Source organism: Myotis nattereri (genome assembly GCF_964212035.1).
Source record: "Myotis nattereri genome assembly, chromosome: 8".
Lineage (NCBI taxonomy): Eukaryota > Metazoa > Chordata > Mammalia > Chiroptera > Vespertilionidae > Myotis > Myotis nattereri.
The window spans coordinates 81,380,127-81,402,447 of record NC_138083.1 but is presented as its reverse complement, the minus strand read 5'-3'; the positions used below and the strand labels follow the sequence as shown (position 1 = coordinate 81,402,447).

The 22,321-nt window shown below is 44.4% G+C and overlaps 1 protein-coding gene across 1 annotated transcript in view; it reads right to left on the bottom strand.

Annotated features, from left to right (window-relative positions):
- SETBP1 (SET binding protein 1) overlaps positions 1-22,321 on the bottom strand; it is a 341,962-nt gene that overhangs the window by 153,392 nt on the left and 166,249 nt on the right. The window contains exon 3 of the mRNA XM_081096675.1: positions 13,366-13,419. Coding sequence (XP_080952801.1) covers positions 13,366-13,419 — 54 coding nt within the window. The remainder of the gene's footprint in view (positions 1-13,365; positions 13,420-22,321) is intronic.

Here is a 22,321-nt window from a genome sequence, read left to right as displayed (position 1 = left end):
GTTTGTTCTCATGGCTGAGCTATGTTAGTGATTCTGAGCCCAGACTCCAGGGGCAGGCGCACAATCACAGCCACTGAGGCTGCTTTTGACCTTGGAACAGCTCCCCTGCTCATGGTGGAGCTGTATCACCAAGCCAGCACTGTCCTCTGGGTTCACATGTGAACACATGAATCACCTGCAATCAAGGAGGTCCCTGAATCCCTTCCAAGGCATGCTGAAGAGGAGGCCAGATGTGGCAGCTCCCTTTGCCACTGGGGGTGGAGTAACTGATGCTCAGTACACATGGCAGGATTTAACGCCTTCACCTCCACTGAATGCTTCCTAGTTATCTTGTGATTTCCGAGGGCCGTTTCTGTCCCTGGGGGTTTGCAGGAGACAAGCTCTGCCTCTTATCTGAGAGCCAGGAGTGTTATCTGAACAGCTGTCATCTGCAGAATGGCTGGTGTCAAACCAAATGCACTGGTTGAAGTACATCTTTTAGGGGAAACAAACACAGGTACAGGCATATCCACACACACACACACACACACACACACACACACACACACACACACACTATGATCTTTACTGAAATGATTAGGTGCAAGGCTGCTGAAGCCCAGAGCATGAGCCTGCCACACTAACCTGCTACTCTATAGACCTTTCCCTTGTCCCTGCCTGATCTCACGTCTAACTTCTTGTCTGAAACAGGACCTGCCCTGATGCATAGGCTTGTGGACAGGGAGTCAGCAGCGGCTGGAAAACGGAGGGCATGTGAGTGATGAGCACTCACTTGGAGGCACTGGCAGCTGCCTTTGAATTGGGAAGAATCCTTTCTTCCTCAGGCAAAGGGGCTTTATCCTGGGCTTCAAGGAGGAAGAGGCAGGTTAAAAAAGGAAAGAAAAAAAGATGACACAAAGGTTGCTTGTCACAAAGCAGAGGGAAGAGAATAGCTTCCTATTGTCCTCCAGGCTCTGGCCTCAGATGACAGCTGAGCACAAGTGTAATCAAATCAGCTTTAACTCTTCTTCTGCATCCCCAGCAGCTTCCACCCCAGCTGTCAGTCAGGCCAGGCGCTCAGTAACGCCCATGATTAGCGCCTTCCTCAATTGAGAGAATCACAAACTGCTCAATGTAGCTGGAGCCACACACCCATTAATTTCCACAGGGCCAAATGCAAACAGAAAATGAATGTTCCTGTACACTCTCAAAATTTTCTATGCCCTGCTCAAATGTTAGGGGGAGGAGGGATCTCCTTGTCTCTTATGATCTCTTCCCATATTTGAACTGATATGTATGCTTGACTTACAACCAAATGGTTTGAAAAGGGAGACAATGAAAGCCCCTGAATGACCGCCCCCCCCCCCCCCGCCTTACCCCATTTGTCAGTATTTAAGGCTTAATGAACTCTTGGCGAGTTCTCTCCTCCCAGCTTCATGTTTGTTATTATTGTTTAATGGTGATCTGTCCAAGGCTCCAACATGCCAAGAAGACCTGCTCATAATCAGAAATATATATTTATTTACCAGTTGGATAATCTACGGAGAGTACATATTTTACGGGAAGCAAACACGGGTACTTTCTATAAGTTGCTAAATCACTAAGAACTACCACACCCAGCTGCGCTCCTTGTATTTACATCCTGGGCATTCTCCAGTGAGAGGGGACAGGGCCCAGCCTGCCCAGCCTGCTCCTGCTCCAGGGTAATCTCCCTCAGCTGTGTATGAATCTGGACTGAGGGGAGGAGGCTCAGGGCTCTAAGCCTGTGGGTGCAGAAGATTCTCTACAAATGCACATGCGGAGTAAACAAAACCCATCAGGCCCCTGCAAGAGTTCGCTGCCTGATTGCACTAAACATCTCGATGGAATCTACAATTGGCAGAGTAATTGGCGTTATTACAGCTGATGGGGAATTTCTGATGCTGCCCAAGCTCTCCTTTGAAATAATACTCAGCCATTTAATTTGTCCAGCTCCCATGTAGCTGATTGCTCTTTTCTGCTGGCATTTATCAGGAATAAAACGCACTGTCTCTCCAGACGCCTGCTGGCTGAGATTTCACAGGCGTTTCTTTTTCGACACTCTCCCCACTTCTCTTAGGATCCCATACCTCAGTCACCTTTTCCAGGATGCCAATGAGTTAATAGGCTTGAGGCGGGCGAACCAAACTCTGGTTTAATTCTTAGCCGTGTATTTCTAGTGCCAGCTCCAGAGCTACTTGAACACTCCTGCTATAAGTACCATAAAGTATCAGTGAAAGATACGTAACCCTACAAAGATTTGGTTGCCCTAAAAAAGACTCACAAAACTTGATAGCTCCAAAAATAAGACAAGTAATAAAGACATCTTCATTATAACCACAAGACCAGAAAGCACCAGGGAAACAGTTTGGATAGTTGCATTTTGGTTTGGGGGATCCGTTTTCACCCCTGGTATACACACATCCCTGGAGTGGGCTCTACAAGTATTTATGGAGCATCTACTGTTTGCTAGAAGCACACAGATGCTTTTTTTACACAATGCTCAATCCCCATTCCTCCCTTTGCCATTCTGTTCCTACCCAGATGAAGGGTGAGAAAGCCCAAGTTCGCCAGCTGTGTTTTCTCATAGTAGAGTCAAGGCAGGCTTTTGAGCACAGACCTTTCATTCCCATCAGCAAGCTATCTGCCCTGTCCACACGTGTGGATGGACTGCTTGCCAGAGACAAGAGTCCTATGGCCAGGATGGGTCCTACCTATAGGTGCCATCTCAGTGCAAAATCCAGAACCCACATCCTCCTGAATCACCTCTTGTCTCATTTTTTTTAAATACAGAAACAACTGAATTTATGAGTGTGAATGTCATTATGTAAAGTTGCTAAAGTCCCCAAGCCTGCACACAGTCTCCTGAACAGCACCCATACATATGCCCTTAGTTCATTCCTCACTAATTTCCCTGGGCAGTACATCACTGTGCCTATGTCTCTTCAACAGTTGGAGCCAAAGTGATGTACAGAATTAGGCTGAGATCAGTGAATCCAAGACAGTTGGTTCAATACCCTGGTGGCTGAGAAGCTCTTGATACATTTGTTTAAAATAATTTTAATACTTTCGAGCTAGTCCTCCTCCATGGGAAAGAGATAAAATGTTAATTCAGAAAGGGCCACAGATGGTAAGGGAAGGAAGCAATCAATGAAGGCAGTGGTGGGTGTTCTTATCTCCTGGTCAAACAGTCCCTCTCCATCCTTCATCCACTCTCGTCCATCTCTGTCCTCCTCATCCTCTTCAAGGGACACTCTCACAGGGTTGCAGTGTCTGCCATTGCTCACTTCGACTGGCAAATGTCATCAACAAACTGATGGAAAGATCAGGCAGGATCTAGATTTTTGTTTGTTTGTGGTTTGTTTCTTTTTCCTTCTTTGCTAATCCCCAATCTATTATACTGTCTTGGGAAGCTGCCATTTGTGTTGTAACCCTGACTTCAGTGGTCCAGATTGAATTTCAATTACATACCTTTTAAGAACAACAAGAATTATAGTGTGTATTCATGAAGTGCTTACCATATGCCAGACACTGTCCTTTGAATCCTCCTCAAACCCCATCAGGTATGTATCCTTTCACTAATGAGCAACAAGGTCAATAACTTATGAAGGTCACACAGTACATAGCAGACCTGTGATTTGAACTTATCAGTTTAAGCCAAGAATCACTGCTCTTAACTCTTACATGATAAAGTATGGGATATGGTCTCTGTGATAGTTAGTGGACACAGCAGAGTGGGAGAAATCTGTGTTATGTTACTAAATGAGCATCAATTTTTACTATATATAGTGATCTACGACATCATAGAGTTTTCTCGTCTTGTGTGTCACTGGCTTAGGACACCTGTTGGAAGCACAGTTCTGCCAGAGGATCTGACACACATTTTTAGGAAGGTGGGAGATGTAGAAGGAACATTATGTGCAGAGCTGGAGAGGGAGACAGGGGGCGGTCATTATCAGGGAAATAACAGAAAACCGTGGTGGAGGCTGTTGGCAGACTTGATACAGCCTCCAAACGCAAGCAAGCAGATGGCTGGAAGGTGCCGTTGAGAGCTGCAAGCTGTTCCACCAGGAGGGGCCCCTCTCTTGTGAGGGTCTCCTGACACCTCTCAATCAATCCTTTTGTTTGGTAGGAAAGGGGCTGGGTAGATAGATGGGTGGGAGGACAAGAGGGCTGAAGTGTGAGCCAGGCAATGGAGTTGGAAAGAACTTAAAAGGCAAGCTTGCGTATTTGTTGGAGAGGTGGACCTTGTTTCTCAAGAGGTAGATTTCAAACTACCTTGCTAAAGCAATTATGAAAAAGGTACCTTCTTTCAAGTCCTAAAGGTGGTCTGTGAATTTGCATTTTCTGTATGTGAGTCATTCCTAGACCTAAAACGTATAGAACAACGTTATATATCATATTAAAATGTAGACACAGGGAGAGCTGACACTATAACTCAATCTGCTAATAAACACTTATCTGAGATTCATCACAAAACATCAATGGCCTCAGGTCTAAAGGAGCAGAATTACAGGATGGTTTTTAAGAAGCAAAGATTGATACCTCTTCACCGGAAGGATCGAAGGGAAAAACAAGAATAGAAACTAGAAACATGAAGATGGTGGAAGAAGTCACAGATTAATTAAACTTTGTGAATCTCGGGGGATCACAGAAATCATCTAATTCTGCACCCTTGAGGCTAAGTTTTTTGTTTTGTTTTTGTTTTAGATGAGAAAACTATAGTTGAAAATGAAGAGGATGATATTCAAAGTGAATCCCCACTGGTTGTCCTTGCTTCTATTCTGAAGAATTGAGCTTAAATCAGATTTTAAAAGGCTAAGTCATTTTTGAATACCCTAGGACAGATAACTTATGTTGATTCCTTTGATAAAGTAGAAAAATCTCTGCGCATGAATAACTCTCCCAACACCCGCCTATTAAGTTCTCAGGCATGAACTTCTACACATTCCTTTGTTTTTTTGTTGGGTCCACCTGCACTCAGCCCTCAGAGAGTCAGGACATCCTGGGAGGAACAAAATATTCACTAAATTCTAAAGAGACTTCATATCCCAAGAGAGCTTATTAAAACTTCAGAATATTCCATTGAAAGGCCAGACACTCTGGAAACACCTGGGGAACTTCTCTCTCTGGGACCATATACCAATGCTGGTTTTTAAGGAGAAAAAAAAAAAATCCACTAAAAACACTGTCAAAGCAGGCAGTGCAAAGAACATATACCTGCCGTATGAAGCTGTGGATTTTCTGTAAGAAGAATTAATAGAGTCCGTTTGGGTTTTAGTGCTGGCTATGTGTAGACATGTGAGCAAATTATTTTTGTTAAAAATGGTCTACTATTGTCACAGATGTCCAAGTTCGGAAAAAAAAAAATAATTAAGTGGGTTGCCTTAGGAATTATGGGAAAAGATCCATGTTTTGTATAGGTTTCCTCCAAGTAGCCAGAAAGACACCTTTACAGGCGGAGCCATTTTTATTTTTATTTTTTGCAGGGGGAACACTATTCATAATACAAATATATTGCAATGGACTCACAGAAGGCAGCAGAGAAAAAACAAGAGTCCAGATCCTACCCTTTTAATAAAAATAGGAAATTGCATAATTAGAACAGAACGTCTCAAATGGTTTTTGGTGAATGGCCAGATGTTATTTTTATCTTCAATTTACTTGGGTAAAATACTATAAGGATAAGTAAGTAGAAAAATGATCACATGCTTGGATATCATGGAAACAACAAGTTGCTAGAAACGTTTCCAAACTCTGGTTCTAGATGTATCTTACTGTGAGCCAGTAACACACACTTGACTGGCTGCCACTGGTCTGAAATCCATGCTCTGAACAGTAGTGAATCAAAGAGCAAAGATGTGTGGCAGCAGATGGAAGCCAAGTCGAAATAAGGCCTTGAGAAAAAGGCATGGATTTACTACACAAGAAACTGAGCTGAGCAAGAAGGACTGTGGAGACCAATCCCTCTCCTGATGTCAAGGAAATTAGGTGCATAAAGCTGGATCTTTCTGGATATCTCTTAGAGTCCAGAAAGAATGCCCAGGTGTCCAACAGAGGAGGCCATGACCCCAAACACCAACACTAACTTGTTTAAGATCCTGGGCAAATCTCAACAGTTGAGTGGGAATAGCAGGGAATGAGCCTGTAGGCTTTACTGCATCCATGCATGGCCACACTTGCTCAGCTTGGACCATGGTTTCCTCCTCTGTGAAAGGGGAGGAGTCAGATGTCTGAAAAGGGGGTTGGTGTGGGTTTTAGATGCTGGGGGCAGGTGAAGCACATACATATTCCTGACACAGGGGAGACACTATTTGAATGTGAAGCCCTTTACCTTCTCTCCCTTCAAGATTTCCTCTGTATTGCAGGGTGTTTGTTTGGTTGGTTGTTTTCTGTGTTGTTGTTTTTTGGTGTTTTGCTTTTTTTAAAAAAAAAAAAAAAAAGAAAAGAAAATTATGAGGTTGATTTGGATCCTGGGGGTGGAGGGGGAGGGGATTTCTGAAAACACCAATATCTGGACTCCACCCGGACTCATTCAATGAGGTTAGGCTTGGACTCCTGTAATTTTCATAAGCTCCCCCAATAGTTCCCATCTGCAGTCCAGGTTGTGAACCACAGCTCTGGGTGCTCTCTCTCCTCTTCCAGTTTTGGAATGGAGGGAGGAGGTAAGCAAGCATCGTTGGTAGTTAGTAGGACTTCCTTATACACTGTCTTGCTCTGGAATGGTTCTTCCCCAAATGGCAAAGTAGATATTATGTGATGAGTTCAAAATAAGCCAACCTGTTTTTTCACTGCTGTGTGTCTTAGATGAAAAACTACACGGCCGACCTCTGCCTCAACTCAGTTTCCTCCTGTGTAGGAGGGGCAACTGCCACCACGACTCTTCCATTGGGAGTTTGGGGAGGAAGGGAGTGAGAGCAACAAAAATTCCTCACCAAGATGGAAGGATTCAAAATGCTCTGCATTAATCCCGTCTATTACTCTGAAATGTATTAAATGCTTTTTTCTAGAACCAGACAAAGGTTAAGAAAATTTAGGATAATGTACACAAGTGAAGGTGAGGTTGTTTTCCTGGTCATATCAGTGGTAAGTCAGGGTTTAAATTATCATAACCATGGGGATACTCTCTAGTTCAAGGTGGTATTATTGAAGTGGTTAAGAACAAAGAGGTTGGAACCAGATTGCCTGGGTTCCAATCCGAATTCTGCCACTTAGGGGCCTTGTAACCGTAAGTTCCCTGTGCTTGCCTGTGATAGGGAGATAGTAGTATTGTTGATTTCACAAAGGCCTTGTAACAATTAAATGAGATGATGCATATAAAGTTCAAAGAATACTTTCTTGCATAAGCACAGTTTCCCTAAGTCCTCAGCATATGTACTCAGTCCAAGGCACTGTGAGCAAGTACTAACACCAACCCCTGAGCTCAGCAGGGCTGAGTGCTCTGGGAAATTCAGAGCTGCCATCTCAATCTTTACAACTGTTGGTGCTGAACTTGTAGGCAGCGGGTGCCCATGAGGAGTAGAGTCAGATAGTGGTGGTTCTGTTGAAAAGACATGATCAACCCTAGATGAACAAGCAACCTGGGAACTCAAGGGTTTCACGCTAAAAAGACACGAGCTGTCAGAAGCCCCAAACTATCCAACCTGCTTTGCTATTTCCTAGTGTAGGAGCACCCGTCTGTAGCAAGCCAAACCACACAACACCATCCAGCCCTAGGCTACTGTCATGGACCCTTCCCCGCTTCACCCTGCCTTTTCTGTTGGGAGATGCGCACAGCTAGGATTTCTTTCTACTCAAATTCCACAGCCATATCTTCCTAAAAAGTAGCTTCTCTTCATGAAATGTTTGGGATTCTTGTATTAAAACCTTCTGGGTTAAGACCATGGAGCTCAAGATATTTTGCAGATAATTATATCCCCTGATGACCTATGAGTAGAACTGATTTCGAGGCTGAGGGGAAAAAAAAGTAAGGGTTTGTTGAGGGAGAAGAAAGCTCTCCTCCTTTGAACATGGTGCTGTTATCATACTTAGCCCGGGGATGAATACAGCATCTACTCAGTCTGCGCGTCCTCTGGTCACCCACTGTGGCGGACAGCTATCCCTATTTCTCCAACCAGCCAAGCAACTGCTGAGCCCAATGCTTCTGTCCTCATGTACTTTCTCTGGCATTTTCCCCTCAGCAACATCTCCACTGACTCTATCCCAGCATCATTCCCTGCTAATTCCCATAGGGACCCATGTTCAGAACTATTGCTGGATCCTCTCTTCATTTTATCACCCTACTACCTATGGCATAAGCTTCTTGCCTCACAATTCTGGCTCTTTCCCACCCTCAAATCTTCAATGGCTCCTACTGTCTTCAGATGGATGGCAAATTCTAAACTCAATTCCAATTCAAACCAGTCAACTATAAAATGAGATATTATGACAATCAGAGAAATCTGAATATGAACTGGGTATTGGAAAATATTAAGGGATTCTTGCTGATTTTGGTAGGTGTGATAATGGCACTGTGATTTTTTAAGAAGCCCTTATTAGTGAAGCTTACTGAAGTATTTATGAGTGAAATAGCATGGTAAGTGGGAATTTTAAAATACACTGCCCAAAAATTAAAATCAAAAGTAAAAGTAACTGGGAGTATTTATGAAGTAAGAGTGTCAAATGATAATGATTATTGAGGCTGGCCAAGAGGTATGCTCCCATCAGCCAGAAAGCCGCCTGTCAAAAACTTGGCAAGCAGGCTATTAAACCTCTGGCAGCTTAAAATTGGTCAAGGCGAAGATATTTACACCACAGAAATGGGCACATGATACAAATTAGGACTTTTTTTAGCATCATACAACTGAAGTTGAATAATAAATAATAGAAGTTGGCAAATATATGGAGTTTTCTTATTCTATTATGCCTACCTTTGTATAAGTTTGAAAATTTCAGTAATAGTTATTTCTTAAAAGTATGACTCTTTTTCCAGAATTTTAAAACCTCTGCAATATGACCCCAACATAATTTTCAAACTAAAATCCCATCATAGTTACACCTGAACCAGATTAATTAAACCACTGCAAGTCTCCAGAATACACCCAAGCATCTCGCCCCTGTTTTGGCCTTCATTCAGGCTGCCCCTGCCCCAGTATAAATTCATTCATTACCTCACTTCCTTATCACCTGTCTTGGCCCAGGTACAATGACACCTCCATCTGGAAGTCTTCCCTGCTTGTTCTATAATATATTCATTTTCTCCTTGAATAATTCAACCTGCACATCTCTAACAGAAAGAAGAAATTAAATTCACTGCGTGTGGTGGGCCCCGTGGTAAGCTGTTTTCACACACATTGTCTTATTTGATCCCTCGCAATACTCTGTGAGATAAGCTGCACAACTTTTTTCCTTAATAAGGAAATTGAGGATAAAGACATTAAGTAATGTTCCCAGAGTTGCAAAGCTGACATTAGTGGCAGGACATGCCAGAACTGTCAACTTCTGGGGAAGAGTGTGCACAGCAGGACGCCCCACATAAAGGTCTCTCCGGAAGCCTCTGAATGAAATGGTAACTCTGACCAAAGCCCTGTTTTCTTCACTCTGGAAAATGTTTTCCTGTGCATTCTCACTTATTCCCTCCCCTTTTACTGCAATGTCCCCTTGGCCATCATAGCCATGGACATTATAAAAATTTCTCATAAACTGCTACTCTTTATAGGATAACTATTACACTCACCCCTAAGATCCTATCATGAGTCACACTTGAAGTACAACATAATGTTTTTCTGAAAGAAGTATTGGTTTGGAAAGTAGGAGAGGACCAACTGCTTCAGACAGTGGGGGATAGGTTTTTGCAAGGTAGCTTTCCCAGCATGGTGGCTGGGCATGTGAAACTTGCATCTAAGATTGGGCCCCACATGGTTATTTATTCACCACATTCCAACTGGGACCCTTGTAAACATGTGTACACATGCCCATGGGCACACCCACATGGACACCCTACTACAAAGTTTAAGCAACCATCGAATTCCTGTAGGAACTAAGAAACAAAGAAGAACTAAATGCCAAGAAGCTGGGATGCTATTTGTGTCCTAGTTGTGAGCCCCGATCTAGCATTTGCCTTGGATCACTCCTGCAGAGCTCAGCCTGCAAAAGGAATGGAATGTCTAACAAGAGGGGAGTGGTAAATAAATGACGGTACCAGCCAGCGGACAAAAATAGCCTGCTGCTAGAAGATTTTCCAGTGACATGGGAAGCACGCAAACAAACAAGAAAGAAGGTAACATAATAAAGTATATAAAAAATGATATCAATTTTCAACAACCCATCCATGTGTATGCCTATGTACATCAAAGACTGCAAGATCACACCCCTAAATGTCATTATCTACACTTGCATAAACAAGATATATTTTCTTTCTTTTTTTTTTTGTATTTCCCAAATTTCTTTAAAAATTCTTATAATTAACATCCATTACCACACAGTTACAAATTTTTTTTCTTGGGATGAGACTTTTAAGATTTATTTTCATAACAACTGTCAAATATAGAATACAGTATTATTAACTATAGATATGACAATAGTCACCATGATGTACATGCCCAAGGCTTGTTTATTTTGTAACTGGAACTTTGTACATTTGACCACCCTCACCCATTCCGAATTTCTCCAGGAAACATGGATAACTTTTTTAAGGAGGGGAAAACAGGATAAAAAGAAACATGGAGAGGAAAGCAAATGAGTGTTAAGCTTCTATGAAATGGAAGGAGATGCTTTCTTTTACTCCTTTTGGGACTGGAGAGGGGTAGTCTGGCAAAGGGAGATGAGGGTAATCATTTCCAGTCATCCAAAGCCCCGTAAGGAGGGATTCAGGGGTGTCTGTTCCCTCAAAAGGCAAGAAGAACAGGGTCTTGATAAATGAAAGATATGTTTGGGGGGGGGGAACCATAAGGAAGAGAAGAGTCTGGGTGGTTTTGGTGTGAATTTCAGAAGCTCTTTCATCTGTGCCTTTAAACCTTGTTGAAATAGTAGCCACCTGTCAGCCCCAGGCCTGACTCTAAGAGATAGTCCAACCCTCTGTGGTCGAGAGGCCAAGCTCACCGAACTCCCACAGCAAACTACAACCTCAGGATCTTAGCATAAGCCATTAGCCTACCTGCAGAGCAATGGGTTTACTCCGCCAATGAGCAAGGTATCCTTGCAAACCAGCGATCCTGGGAAGAATGGCAGATAGTCTCTTCCTTACTTCCTCCTTTCTCTCTGGAAGCAGAAAGGAGGACAGAGACAAAGAGACAAGCGGGTCTAGCCTAATTGAGTTGCCCTTGTCCACATTTTCCAAGCTGAGAGTCATCCAAGATTAGCAAGGAAATCATGACAATTTTCCCTAAGATGTCGCAGCAGGATCAGGCATCAAGGAAAGAAAAAAAAAAAAGCCCTTTACAGGCAAGTGATTAGTGTGGACGGTGTGAAAGCTTACAAGCCTGATTACAGTTCCCCCAGAGAGGGGTCCTCAGTGGATTCCTCTCCCAAAAGCTACTGATGGTTCCTGGAAGGGAACAGACCCATGAATTATTGTGGACATCAGGATGCGTGGGACTCAGCATCATCTGAAACCCAGAGAGAAGGAAAAAATAACATCAGAAGCCAACAATTTGGTGCAGTGGGGCTGGGAGGTAGGGTTGGCCCAAGCACATGGGCAGTATGGTTTCTGTTTGGAAAAGCGCCCAAAGGGTGGGAGTGACTTGAGACACATCCGGGCCTTTCTGACGCAGGAATAACACTTTAGAATTAACTCTGATCTGGGCATTACGCACTGGCCACAACATTCCCAGGGCTTCCTGGCCTCAGGAACACACATCCTGAGGAGTGAAAAATGTGGATGTATGCTCCTAGCTTTGGGGGGCTGACACACAAATGGGATAATGTGGAAAGGTCAGACAGAACCAGGGGAGTGAGCCATCTGTACCCGCAACTGCGGGCTGGTGGGGGGAGCAGGGAAGCTGCTTTCTTGGATCATGGCCTCGCATGTTATCGATGCACCCAATATATCTGACTTTCGCTTCTCTTAATAATTCAGTTTAAATAATCTAGAAATGTGGCATGACAAACATGGAGAGAATGTGATCATTTCAGAAAGCAACGATGCCTCCCCCTCCCCCCAACACACACACACACATGCCTTCCATAAACTCAGTCTCCACTGGATACCCTTTTTAAGCCTCAACACAACATCACACAAAGCATTTCCCCTTTTGTAAATCTTCAGACAAAAATAAGTCATTAGCTGGGATGCTACTGTGTGTGAGGTAGGTGTGGAGGTGGATGGGATGTGGGTAAATGTTGATTTTCTTTTGTTTTTGTTTGGCATTCCCTGAGCTCCCCTGGAAGTTTATGTGAATATGTGAATGAAGACTTTAATTAATGAGCAGTTTTCCATAGTTGACAATCAGGCTTCCTGATTACTTATTCCTAAGCCTCATCACATTCCTGACAGAAGGATCAACAAGCTATAATGGGAATACCCCAAAGGGTGCAAAAACTTACCTTTGACGCACCAATGGTGCTCGCTATTCTGTTCATTCTCTCTTTGCAGCCTCTCACTTCCCACTTGCTGATCCTGTATCTACAGAGCACGCAGCTCTCACTACAGGATCTACTTCTCTTTACCTCCATGCTCTGTCTGCGCCGGGTCCATGGGGAACACACAGGCTGTGTGTCTGGTATGAATGAGTGTTGATGCTTATCTGTACGTGTGTGGGCAGTAAGTCCCCTTCTAGAGAAGGGAGGGTGACTACCCATCTTCCACGCTGTTCAGGAGGTGCCCAGGGAGCCCTTGTCTGGGCCCTCTTGTGGTTTACTCATGGTGACTTCCAAACAGCATTCTGGCCAGAGAGGATTGTGACCCATTTCCTAACCAAGATGAGCAACACTAACCAAGATGGTCTGGAGTCGGAGATGAACTTAGTTGCCAGACCAATGACTGCAAGGCATGTGCACACAAAGATTAAACAAATGTGACTATTCTGTCCCCCCCAAAAAAGAGAAATACAGGGGAATACAGCAGCCCACCCCACCCTCTACCTCCTTGGATTAATCATTTTCTAAGTGAAGTCACCCACCACCATACATTCCAAGCATATTGGTCTATATTTTTCCCCAGTATAAAATATTGAGAGAGAGAAGAAAAAGATGTTTTGGTCATGATGAGATGAGAGAGGAGCTGGAGAGAGAAGGCAAGCTACCAGGTCACTGTCAAGGTTGGCACCTTGAGTCAGAGAAGGTGGAAATACAAGGGGGGGGGGCGTTGCCCCAGTGCCAAGTTTTTAAACTCATGAACAAACTGGAACATTTCACTCTCCCAAACGTCATGAAAGGATCAGTGGATCTTACCTGTGGCTGAAATCCTTTGAGGTCGCTGGCTGCAAGGTCACTGGCTGTGAGGAGCTGGAAAAGAACAAAGGAATTTTCCTTAGTAAGACTTCTCAAAGTTTGCATAGACTATCCTAAAGAGGACTGATCAGCAATGGACTTGCCACAGACTATCAGGGGTGGGCAAACTTTTTGACTCAAGGGCCACAATGGGTTCTTAAACTGGACCGGAGGGCCGGAACAAAAGCATGGATGGAGTGTTTGTGTGAACTAATACATGTTAACACTGCTGCTGGTGAAGGAGCGGAGGGGAGAGCAAGAGAACCCTCCGCTCTTTCGGCTCCGCGGGCCAGATAGAACAGCGGAACGGGCCGGATCCGGCCCGCGGGCCGTAGTTTACCCACGGCTGGACTAGATCCAGAGCTAAAGAAGCAGAATTGCTAAAGTAAGAGAGTTAGGGGCCAGGAACATCAACTCAAAGACCTTCTCACCTTGTGGCCACCATATCTCTGACTGCATTGTCCCTCTCTACTGCCTCCTGAACCTTTCTCACAAGTGTCCCCAATGCTTGAATTGGGGATCATGGTCTATGGAAGGACTTCAGCAGATCCAGCCTCCCTGAAATTGTCAGTTCAATTACAGGAGCCTAGAGATGTATACACTTCTTAGGAAGAGGGTACCTGACTTCCTTCTTACTATCAAAGTAGCCTGTGATACCACTAGCTAAAGGCCTCCTTCTCCTTCCCCTCCCCTGTTCCCTTCTCTTCCTCCTCTTCCTCCTTCCTCTTTTTTGTTAATCAGCCCAGTAAAAATGACCCTTTTCTCTTCCCAGCTACATGTGACTCCGGTTCCCTTTATCGTGTGTTTTTTTATCCTATCTACTATTTACATATTCATAGCTCATGCCTCAAATTATCATGCACAATCTTTTGAGTCAAGAGTCAAGTTCATCTATTTTTCTGTATCTTTGTGTATAATCAATAGTACAGGATAGCCCAGACAACTTGGCTTAGTGATTGAACCAGGAGGTCACGGTTCAATTCCTGGTCAGGGCACATGCCCGGTTGCAGGCTCCCCAATGTGGGGCAGCCAATCAATAATTTTCTCTCATGAATGATGTTTCTGTCTCTCTCACACTCTCCTTTCCTCTCTGAAATCAATAAGAAAATTTTTTTAAAAAAAATAGTAAAGGGTAAAGGTGAGGTTTTAATATTTTTGCATCCTCTCCAAAAAGCGCCTACTTGACTCATATGATTAAATAATAAAATAATAACATTCTGTATTTTTGTGCAAAAATGCTAAAAAAGTGTGGGGTAAAGAAAAAGGGCAGATGATTATTTTGATTCAAGAAATGTGACTGCTAGCTTTGTTAGGCCTGGAGAGCATTTGCGAAAAATAGGAAAGATTTCATGTTTGCTGTAACAATATTATGTTTGGTTTGAGAATGAGAGGGAGTTATGCTGGACTCCAGGTCTCCAGCCTTCAGAAAAGCTCAACTGGGCTTTTCTGGCTTCTCTAAATGACTTTGCCAAAAATAACAAGGAGAGGGGTGTTAACGCTGGGACAAAGCAGAGAGGAGGTGGAGAATGTCAAAGTTGTACCTTTCTCCCCACACCCAGGCTTGAGGATCAGCTCTCTCCAGGCACAAGGACCCATGAGAAGGTAGCACCATCTGACAGAGAGCCAGTTTGGCCCCTCTCTTGGTAATGCAACAGCCCAACAACAAGCCATGGGGGTGTCTCGTTAGACACTAAGGGCCAAACATTATGGGACTTAGTCCCTGCCTTTAAGGAACCTACAAGTTGGCCAAAGGATAAGGCATGCATATCAGTGTGAGCAGAACATACGTAGTAGGGTGTAAGCATAAACATGTGGAGGTAAGTTAAGAAAGGTCAGGGTGGGGCTGCTTAAATAAGACCGAGTTTGAACTGAGCCTTGAAAATGGAAAGGTGGCAGATCGAGGCACCTGAGGTGGGGCAGCTGCAAGAACAGAAACATGAAAAAGGGACTCCCCAGTCCCAGTATAGCACCCATTGCATTTGCATCTCCCTATGGCCAGCCATAGCACACATTAAGGGCACAGGGAGGAGGGCATTATAGTGCATTGAAGATCCATCCCCTGGGTGCCCAGCACAGTGACTGCTACTCTATACAATTTTTCTTTTTTAATCTCCACAACTCCATCATGACATAGAAATTAGCTCCACTTTATGGGAGAAATTGAGACTTATGGAATTTAAATAACATTTTCAAGGTCACACGGGTAGTATAGGTATTGGGAATTTAAATCCAAAATTATATTGCCCCAAAGCTCATCCTCTTTCTTTTATTATGTGATGCCTCTGATTTATAGAGCATAGGAGATAACTCGCTGATGAGACATGGCATAGGGAAAAAAGATGAGTGCCAGACTATTAGTCAAGTGAGCTACAGGCAGTACCTAAAACATGTGTCCCCATGAATGACTTTTAACTGATCCTTCCTTCCAGACATTATTTTATTTAATTGGTAATGACCATCTACTCTTCAGATCTCATCAGTACAACCTAGGGTTCTAAATTGAGCAGAACACAGGTTAGGATGGAGATGGGAAGGAGGAATAGAAAGGGTGGGGTGAGGTCTGAGTATGAGAGTGACCTTGTTAAGGACAAGACCACCAATATGTGTTAGCATATCGGAATCAAATCTCAAATTCTCCAGGCCCTTGCAATCCAGTGGGAAGGGACTCTTCTACCTCCTTTTAATGGGGCTCAGCAGGTAGACAGCAGGCATGAAACCAAAAGGTCTAGTTCCTCCCAGTTCTGATGCTGCAACTGCAAATCAACCACAAGTATGTTCAAAGCATCTTATCAGATGCACTATTTCCTCATGCCAGTGGTTTTAGACTTGAGAAATAACCAGATCCATTTGTTTGATTGGAAATAGAGATATGACATTTTGGTTATTATTCATAGTGTCCCTAGCTCAACAAAGTTAGGATCTATCCCTGGAACTATTAGACCCTCTTTTCCTTCTCTTCAGAAGGACCCAGTTGCATACAATTTAGTTCTTAGTTGTTTGAAGTTCTGTTTTGTGCTGTTATATGTATTTTTTATTTTCTTTTTCTTACCTAACAAGACTGTACCCAACAAGACCATGGTTACTATCTCATGTAATCTCTACATTTCTCAACGTACTGAGGAGTCTGGACATAAAATTAGTCAATAAATACCTATTGGTCAAATGACTTTAAGGGAAAGTGGTGAATACTGTCAATAGCAGGGACTAGAATGACTAAACTGCTGAGCCTGCAGAAGACACTTGTGAGAGACGGCTGGTGACACCCTTCAAGTCGACAAGAGGAAGTGGCACTCAGCATCTAGAGTATTTCCTGCCTGAAGTAGGCACTCAAACATGTGAATGAATTAATCAGCAGTGGGAACACACTCTTCTCTATCCACTGTAGGTTTTATGAGAGAATATTGGCTTATACATCAGTGCAGGAGTCAAAGGTTCAACTGAAGAAAAGACAGCATGAAGTTGAAAGGGGATGGAGAAAGAGAGGAAGGGAGGGAGGGAGGGAGGGAGGGAAAGAGAGAAGAGAGAGAGAGAGAGAGAGAGAGAGAGAGAGAGAGAGAGAGAGAGAGATCCTCTTCCTGTGGATGAAACAATAAAATGCTCAATGGGCCCATTGCAGTTCTGATGTGTTAGGACCAATTTAATTGGTGGGTTGGGGGAGGCAGGGAGGTGGTATCAAGGATGGTTATCCAGTAACTTCTAAAACTTCTGAATTCCTTACCTTGTATATCCTGAACTATTGATTCACAATCTAGAGTGCATCTCAGGTGTTATCTGACCTGGGAAATAACCAAAGGCAAGCCTGTGACCTCCTCTCTCAATAGTCCCCTAAAGAATAGCCTTTCCTCACCATCAGCCCCAAATCCCTGCCTCCTGGCTTCAGGATTTAACCATGCTCCACCCAAACAGGAGTTCGTGAGTAAAACACAGTCTGCACCCAGGAAAGGAAGGGGCCGTCCTCTGCACTGAAGTCGGTGCCCAGATGTGCATTAGAAATACAGCTCAGGAAGTTCTCCTATATTCAAAACTGCAGACCACCTAGATCTATCTGGTCCTCAAAATAGACTTCCACTCTTACAGTGTCAGAACCTGAGGGAGACAGTGGAAGGTCCCAGGGTGGATGAGGAATTCACTGTGTCCCCAGAGGGCTCAGGAGCCCCCTCTGCTGGGGGACTGGACAGAGAGAAGGTGGTGTAGACAGAGATTTCCATGTGTTCTCCTCTCCCTCCCTCCCTTCAACCAGAGTGGCTCTGTTTTACCCTCTTTCATGTAAACAATTTCATTTTAGAATGAATGATCTGCCACTAAAACAAACTTTAAAGCTGCAGACTAAATTCTTCTGTTGTAGAAGTTGATAGTGAATTCAGGATCACACTGATAATTCACAACAGGCCAGGCCCCCTTCCCCCCAGCCCCTCAGTAACCGTCTCAGTCTATTCCCACCCTATCACCCTGACACAGCTGACTGCTGGCCTCCATCCTGGAGGTGGAACAAATGTGCTCAAAAATCCAGGGGAAACTGAGGCATTGGCAAGCAGAGATGAGCCTGTCCCTCCACAAAGCCACGGACCTAAAAAGCACAGGTCCAGACCTGGGCCCCCAACCAGACCCCATTCTCATTCTTCCCATTGGAAAACAGCTCACTGCCTGGCTGTGTGGGGAGTGACCCAAGGCAGGGAGACAGAGAGGGAGGGGAATGCAATCTGCTAGGCTCCGGGACTTCAATCAGGCTGAAGTTAATGAAAGGATCCTGCCTTTTCCCAGGATGGCTAAGTGTCTGCGAGGCTCCAGGGAGAGGCTTGAGCGGGTGTAGGAGAGAAGGGCAGACAGAATTACATCTCCTAGTAAATGGCAAAGGAAGGAGAAGATTCTTTCATCTCCCTGGTGGAGCCAGATTTGTTCCTTGGGCCCTGTCTCGGGCCATTCTCATTCCTGACACGATTCGCCGGTCTCTGAAACATCCCAAGTTCAAAATATTAGGAGGATGGCTCTGCTTTCCATCTTTGAGGAGCTGCAGTTTTCTCTCTTGGGAAGTGATTTTTGTGTGTGTATGTTTTGGTCTCTCCTAGCCTGAGGGGCGGGCTGGGGAGCAGGGAGGATTGGAGGAAGAAAAAGAAAGTGGTGAGGTCCTAAGCAGGTGAGAGGAGGAATATCCTCAGCTCCCCTCTCACTACTCACCAAGTCACCCCACACAGCTGCAGCCAGTACGCCCTGGTGACTTCCCTGGGTCTAGGACTGCTCCCCCAATAGCTTCCCTCCTACCTGTGAACTTCTACAGCTTCCAGAACTTCCCTCACAGGAGGGAAGAAGGCTGCTCCATTTTCCTCCCTATGTCTTCCTCCCCTGCCCCGGAAACATCATTTCCCCTATGCTGGTCTCTTTCCAAAGGTGCACAGCACATCTGGGTAGGCTGTGGTCTCATATAACTCCATCTAACTCCCCAGGCTGACACGTGTGCCTGGAAGTGTATCACTGACACAAAAGGGGAGATGTGGGTCACACTGGACATCTGGCCAGAAGGATCTAGGCCTCACAGACATGCAGCTGGATGAACTGAACCTGGTTTCACTGGGGATCCTCTAGGACAGTGGTTGCCAACCTTTTGGACCTCACGGACCACCAGTGGTCCACAGACCACCGATTAGAAACCGCTGTTCTAGGTCATGTGCTTTCCCTGCTCTTTCCTCCCTTGTGGGTCAGAGAAATAGATGACAGCAGGTGAGAGGATGGATGGATAGATAGATGGATGGATGCATAGGTAGATGAAGGGTCAGAGCAAAGATGGTTTTGGGGAGCCAAAATGACCCATTTTCAAATTGCCTTAGAGACAACTTTTATTAAGTAAGACTTCTACTTAATATGCACCCCCTCCCTATTTTCAATCTGTTCTCATTTCTCTTTCTTATTTAGTAAGAACTAGATCTTTTTCTCCCTCTTTATTTTGTGAAGCATCATTTACTTCCCTCTTTGGCTATAAGATGGATCCTGAACCCCATCCCACCCCAATCCCTCAACCCACCAAAGAGTCCAGGACAGCCTATGTGGAAGGCAGTGTCCCAGAAAGCCAAGACAGGTTTTCAGAAACCAACCAGCCCCACCTTCTCTTTTGGCTAAAAGGAAACTGAGGCCCAGAAAGAGTAAGTGACTTACCCAATGGAAAATCAGGAACCACAAACCAATGATATGTATATAAACCAAAGAAAGTTTTAGGGGCCCTAACATCTGAGGACTGGGAGATTCTGAAAGGGGAGGGGAGTGTTACAAGGTAAGTCAGGGATAAGATAGGGAAAAGGAAAGAAGTTTAAGGTGATTTCCACCAAGCAACAGCTCTGGTGCCACCATCAATGAAAAGCCACAAAATTTCCAGGACCACAGGGGTAAATGTGGAAATTGTAATAAGGGACGTAAAATGAAACCAACAGGGAACGTCTCCTTCACAGTGATGATAAATGGAACATTGCAGCACAAAGGGGAATTCATTGGGCTGGGAGTGGGAAAATGCATGTCCTATCCCTGGGTCTGCCTCCACTCACTAATTATGAGCTTACTTCATCTAGTCAGGTCTTATTTTAGCACCTATAAAAAATGATTCCCATATCCCCTCCGGCCCCATACCTCCAGCATCTGAAAGTGGCCTTCTCACTTCGGGGATGAAAAAGTTGAAACAGACTCTCTAGTTTCCTCTATTTCCTCTTTTCCAGCAACTCCCCCTTCCCCAAAACACACCCCTCTAAGAGGCTGTCTATACTTTCTGGGAGATTCCCAATCAAAAGGACAGGAGGGAAGACGAGTCTTGTTCGGCGCCCCATTATTGGTGTGCAAGTAGGAGTTGAGATAGAAGGTCACCTGGACTGCTACACAGGTTCACTGTCTTAGTGAGGCTGCAGTCACATCCATATTGAAGCAAAGGGCAAGCAACCTTGCAATTCCAAAGGCCTTGGTTCTGACTGCCCAGGCATTTGGGGTGGGTGGTGAGGAGGCCACGCAGTCAGCTTCCCACCAACCTAAGGGGCAAGGTGCACACCTGAAGCTGCCATCCTAGCTGGACTGAGTCCTTTTGCTGTCAGCTTCCCACCAACCTAAGGGGCAAGGTGCACACTTGAAGCCGCCATCCTAGCTGGGCTGAGTCCTTTTGCTAAGTCTCCTCAGACTCATGGACTTTTAAAGGTTAACCTGAAAGCACTGACAGAGGAGGCAGACTTAGCTTTGGGCTCCTTCCCAAAGAGGAACAAGCATGACTAATAATAATTGCGTATAACTCCCGGCAAGCCTGGTCTTGATGGCTTATATTTTTCTTTTGTTATTTGTTAAATGATGGGGTTCTAATGTGTACAGGTGAGAGCTGTAACAAATTCCCCTAGATATGCAGCCAAAAGAGCTTTTACCTTTTTTTTTTAATGTTTTTTAGTTCCATGAGTAACCTTGTACCTATAACCCATGCTCTTATGGTGGGGTGGGTATTTGGTGGTTGTCCAAGCTATTTCAACTTCTGGGTGGGAATGCCTTTCATCTTTCTTGCAGATTAGAGCTGCAACTATGAGAGCTGATGAAAGAAGAGGCCTCTGATTGCCCTAATCTAGAACTCACTGGGACAATGAGTCTTATTTTATGTTATTTGAACCTGGTGAACAGAAATTCGCCCCGCCCTTCTGAAACTTCTCAGTAGAATTCTTTTTAAATGCCTTGTTCCCCAGACCAAGAAAACTGGATTTCATGGAGGGCACCTGGTATAGTGTTGAGCGGAACATTTACAAAGATAAACCTGATATAAGCTGGTGACGTGGGAGCTCATATCCCCATTTATTAAGTATTTTGGTAGAAAAGAGCTCAAAAGGGTTAAGTTGTTTCTGAGGCTACACAATTAGTAGGTGTTAGAATGGCACTGGAGCCTGGTGTGGCTGACTCATCACAGTCAAGAGCCGCCTGCTATTTTTGGAATGTGCATTATTAGAGCTTTTATCAGGTCCTCTATGATGCGCTGACCCTTCAAAATGAATCACGCGTAGTAAATTTATAGAAGAGTGGTGTTCAAATTGTACACTACGGAGTCCTGTATTCCACGAAAGAGTCTTGGGAACTGTAAGGTGGGTGAGAGGGGCGAAGGTGGAGAGTTCCAGCCCAATCCCACTTAATCCAAAACAACTCAACTTTTATTGATGCTTTATATTGGATTTCCGGGTTGAGATCTATTTGATTTAAAGCTTTATAATAAAGAAATGTTGAAAACTCCTATCTAAAAAGAGAAGGCCCCTGCAAAGGTGAGCAAGCCATTCGAAGTACTAACAGAATATACCTGGGAAACAGAATTATCCAGCTCACTTCTTTAAAGATGCCAAGATGGGCCTTCTTACTAGTTAGCAGAATAGATACATAGGCAGGCCTCATTTTAAGAAAACTCCCTTTAAGACTTACCACATGTGAGTCCTCATCAGAAAAATGCTCTCTTCATCTGAAGTTCACCAAGCTACACGCTGAAGAAAGCATCACTAATTTACCAGGAAAGGACAGAGCTAAAGATATGTCACCACTCAGGAGCACAGTCTGGGCTATAGGTTCTTTCCTTCGAACAAAATGAAGAAATCACATGCAAGCATCTGCGGGCTGTTTTCAAAGTCTGGAAGAGGCCATTAAAGCAGGTTCCCTCATTGTACATATGCCAAGCAAAGCTGGGTGCTGGGGGGAAATCCAACGGCGTCTCTCTTCTCCTCATCATTTACTGAATTTCCGCTTAGACTGCCCAGATGATCTGAGCAGTTGGCTCCAGCACTAGTATTGAAGCTTTTCTGGGATCCTTGGCGAAACCCAGGAAACTGACTTAGACCCTTAGGCTCAGGGCAGCAGAGAATGGAAAAGGCAGAAGGTGCCTGCTTCAGAGAATGTCTGAGCGCGGAGTCAAGAGCTCTGCTCCTTAGCTCAGTGT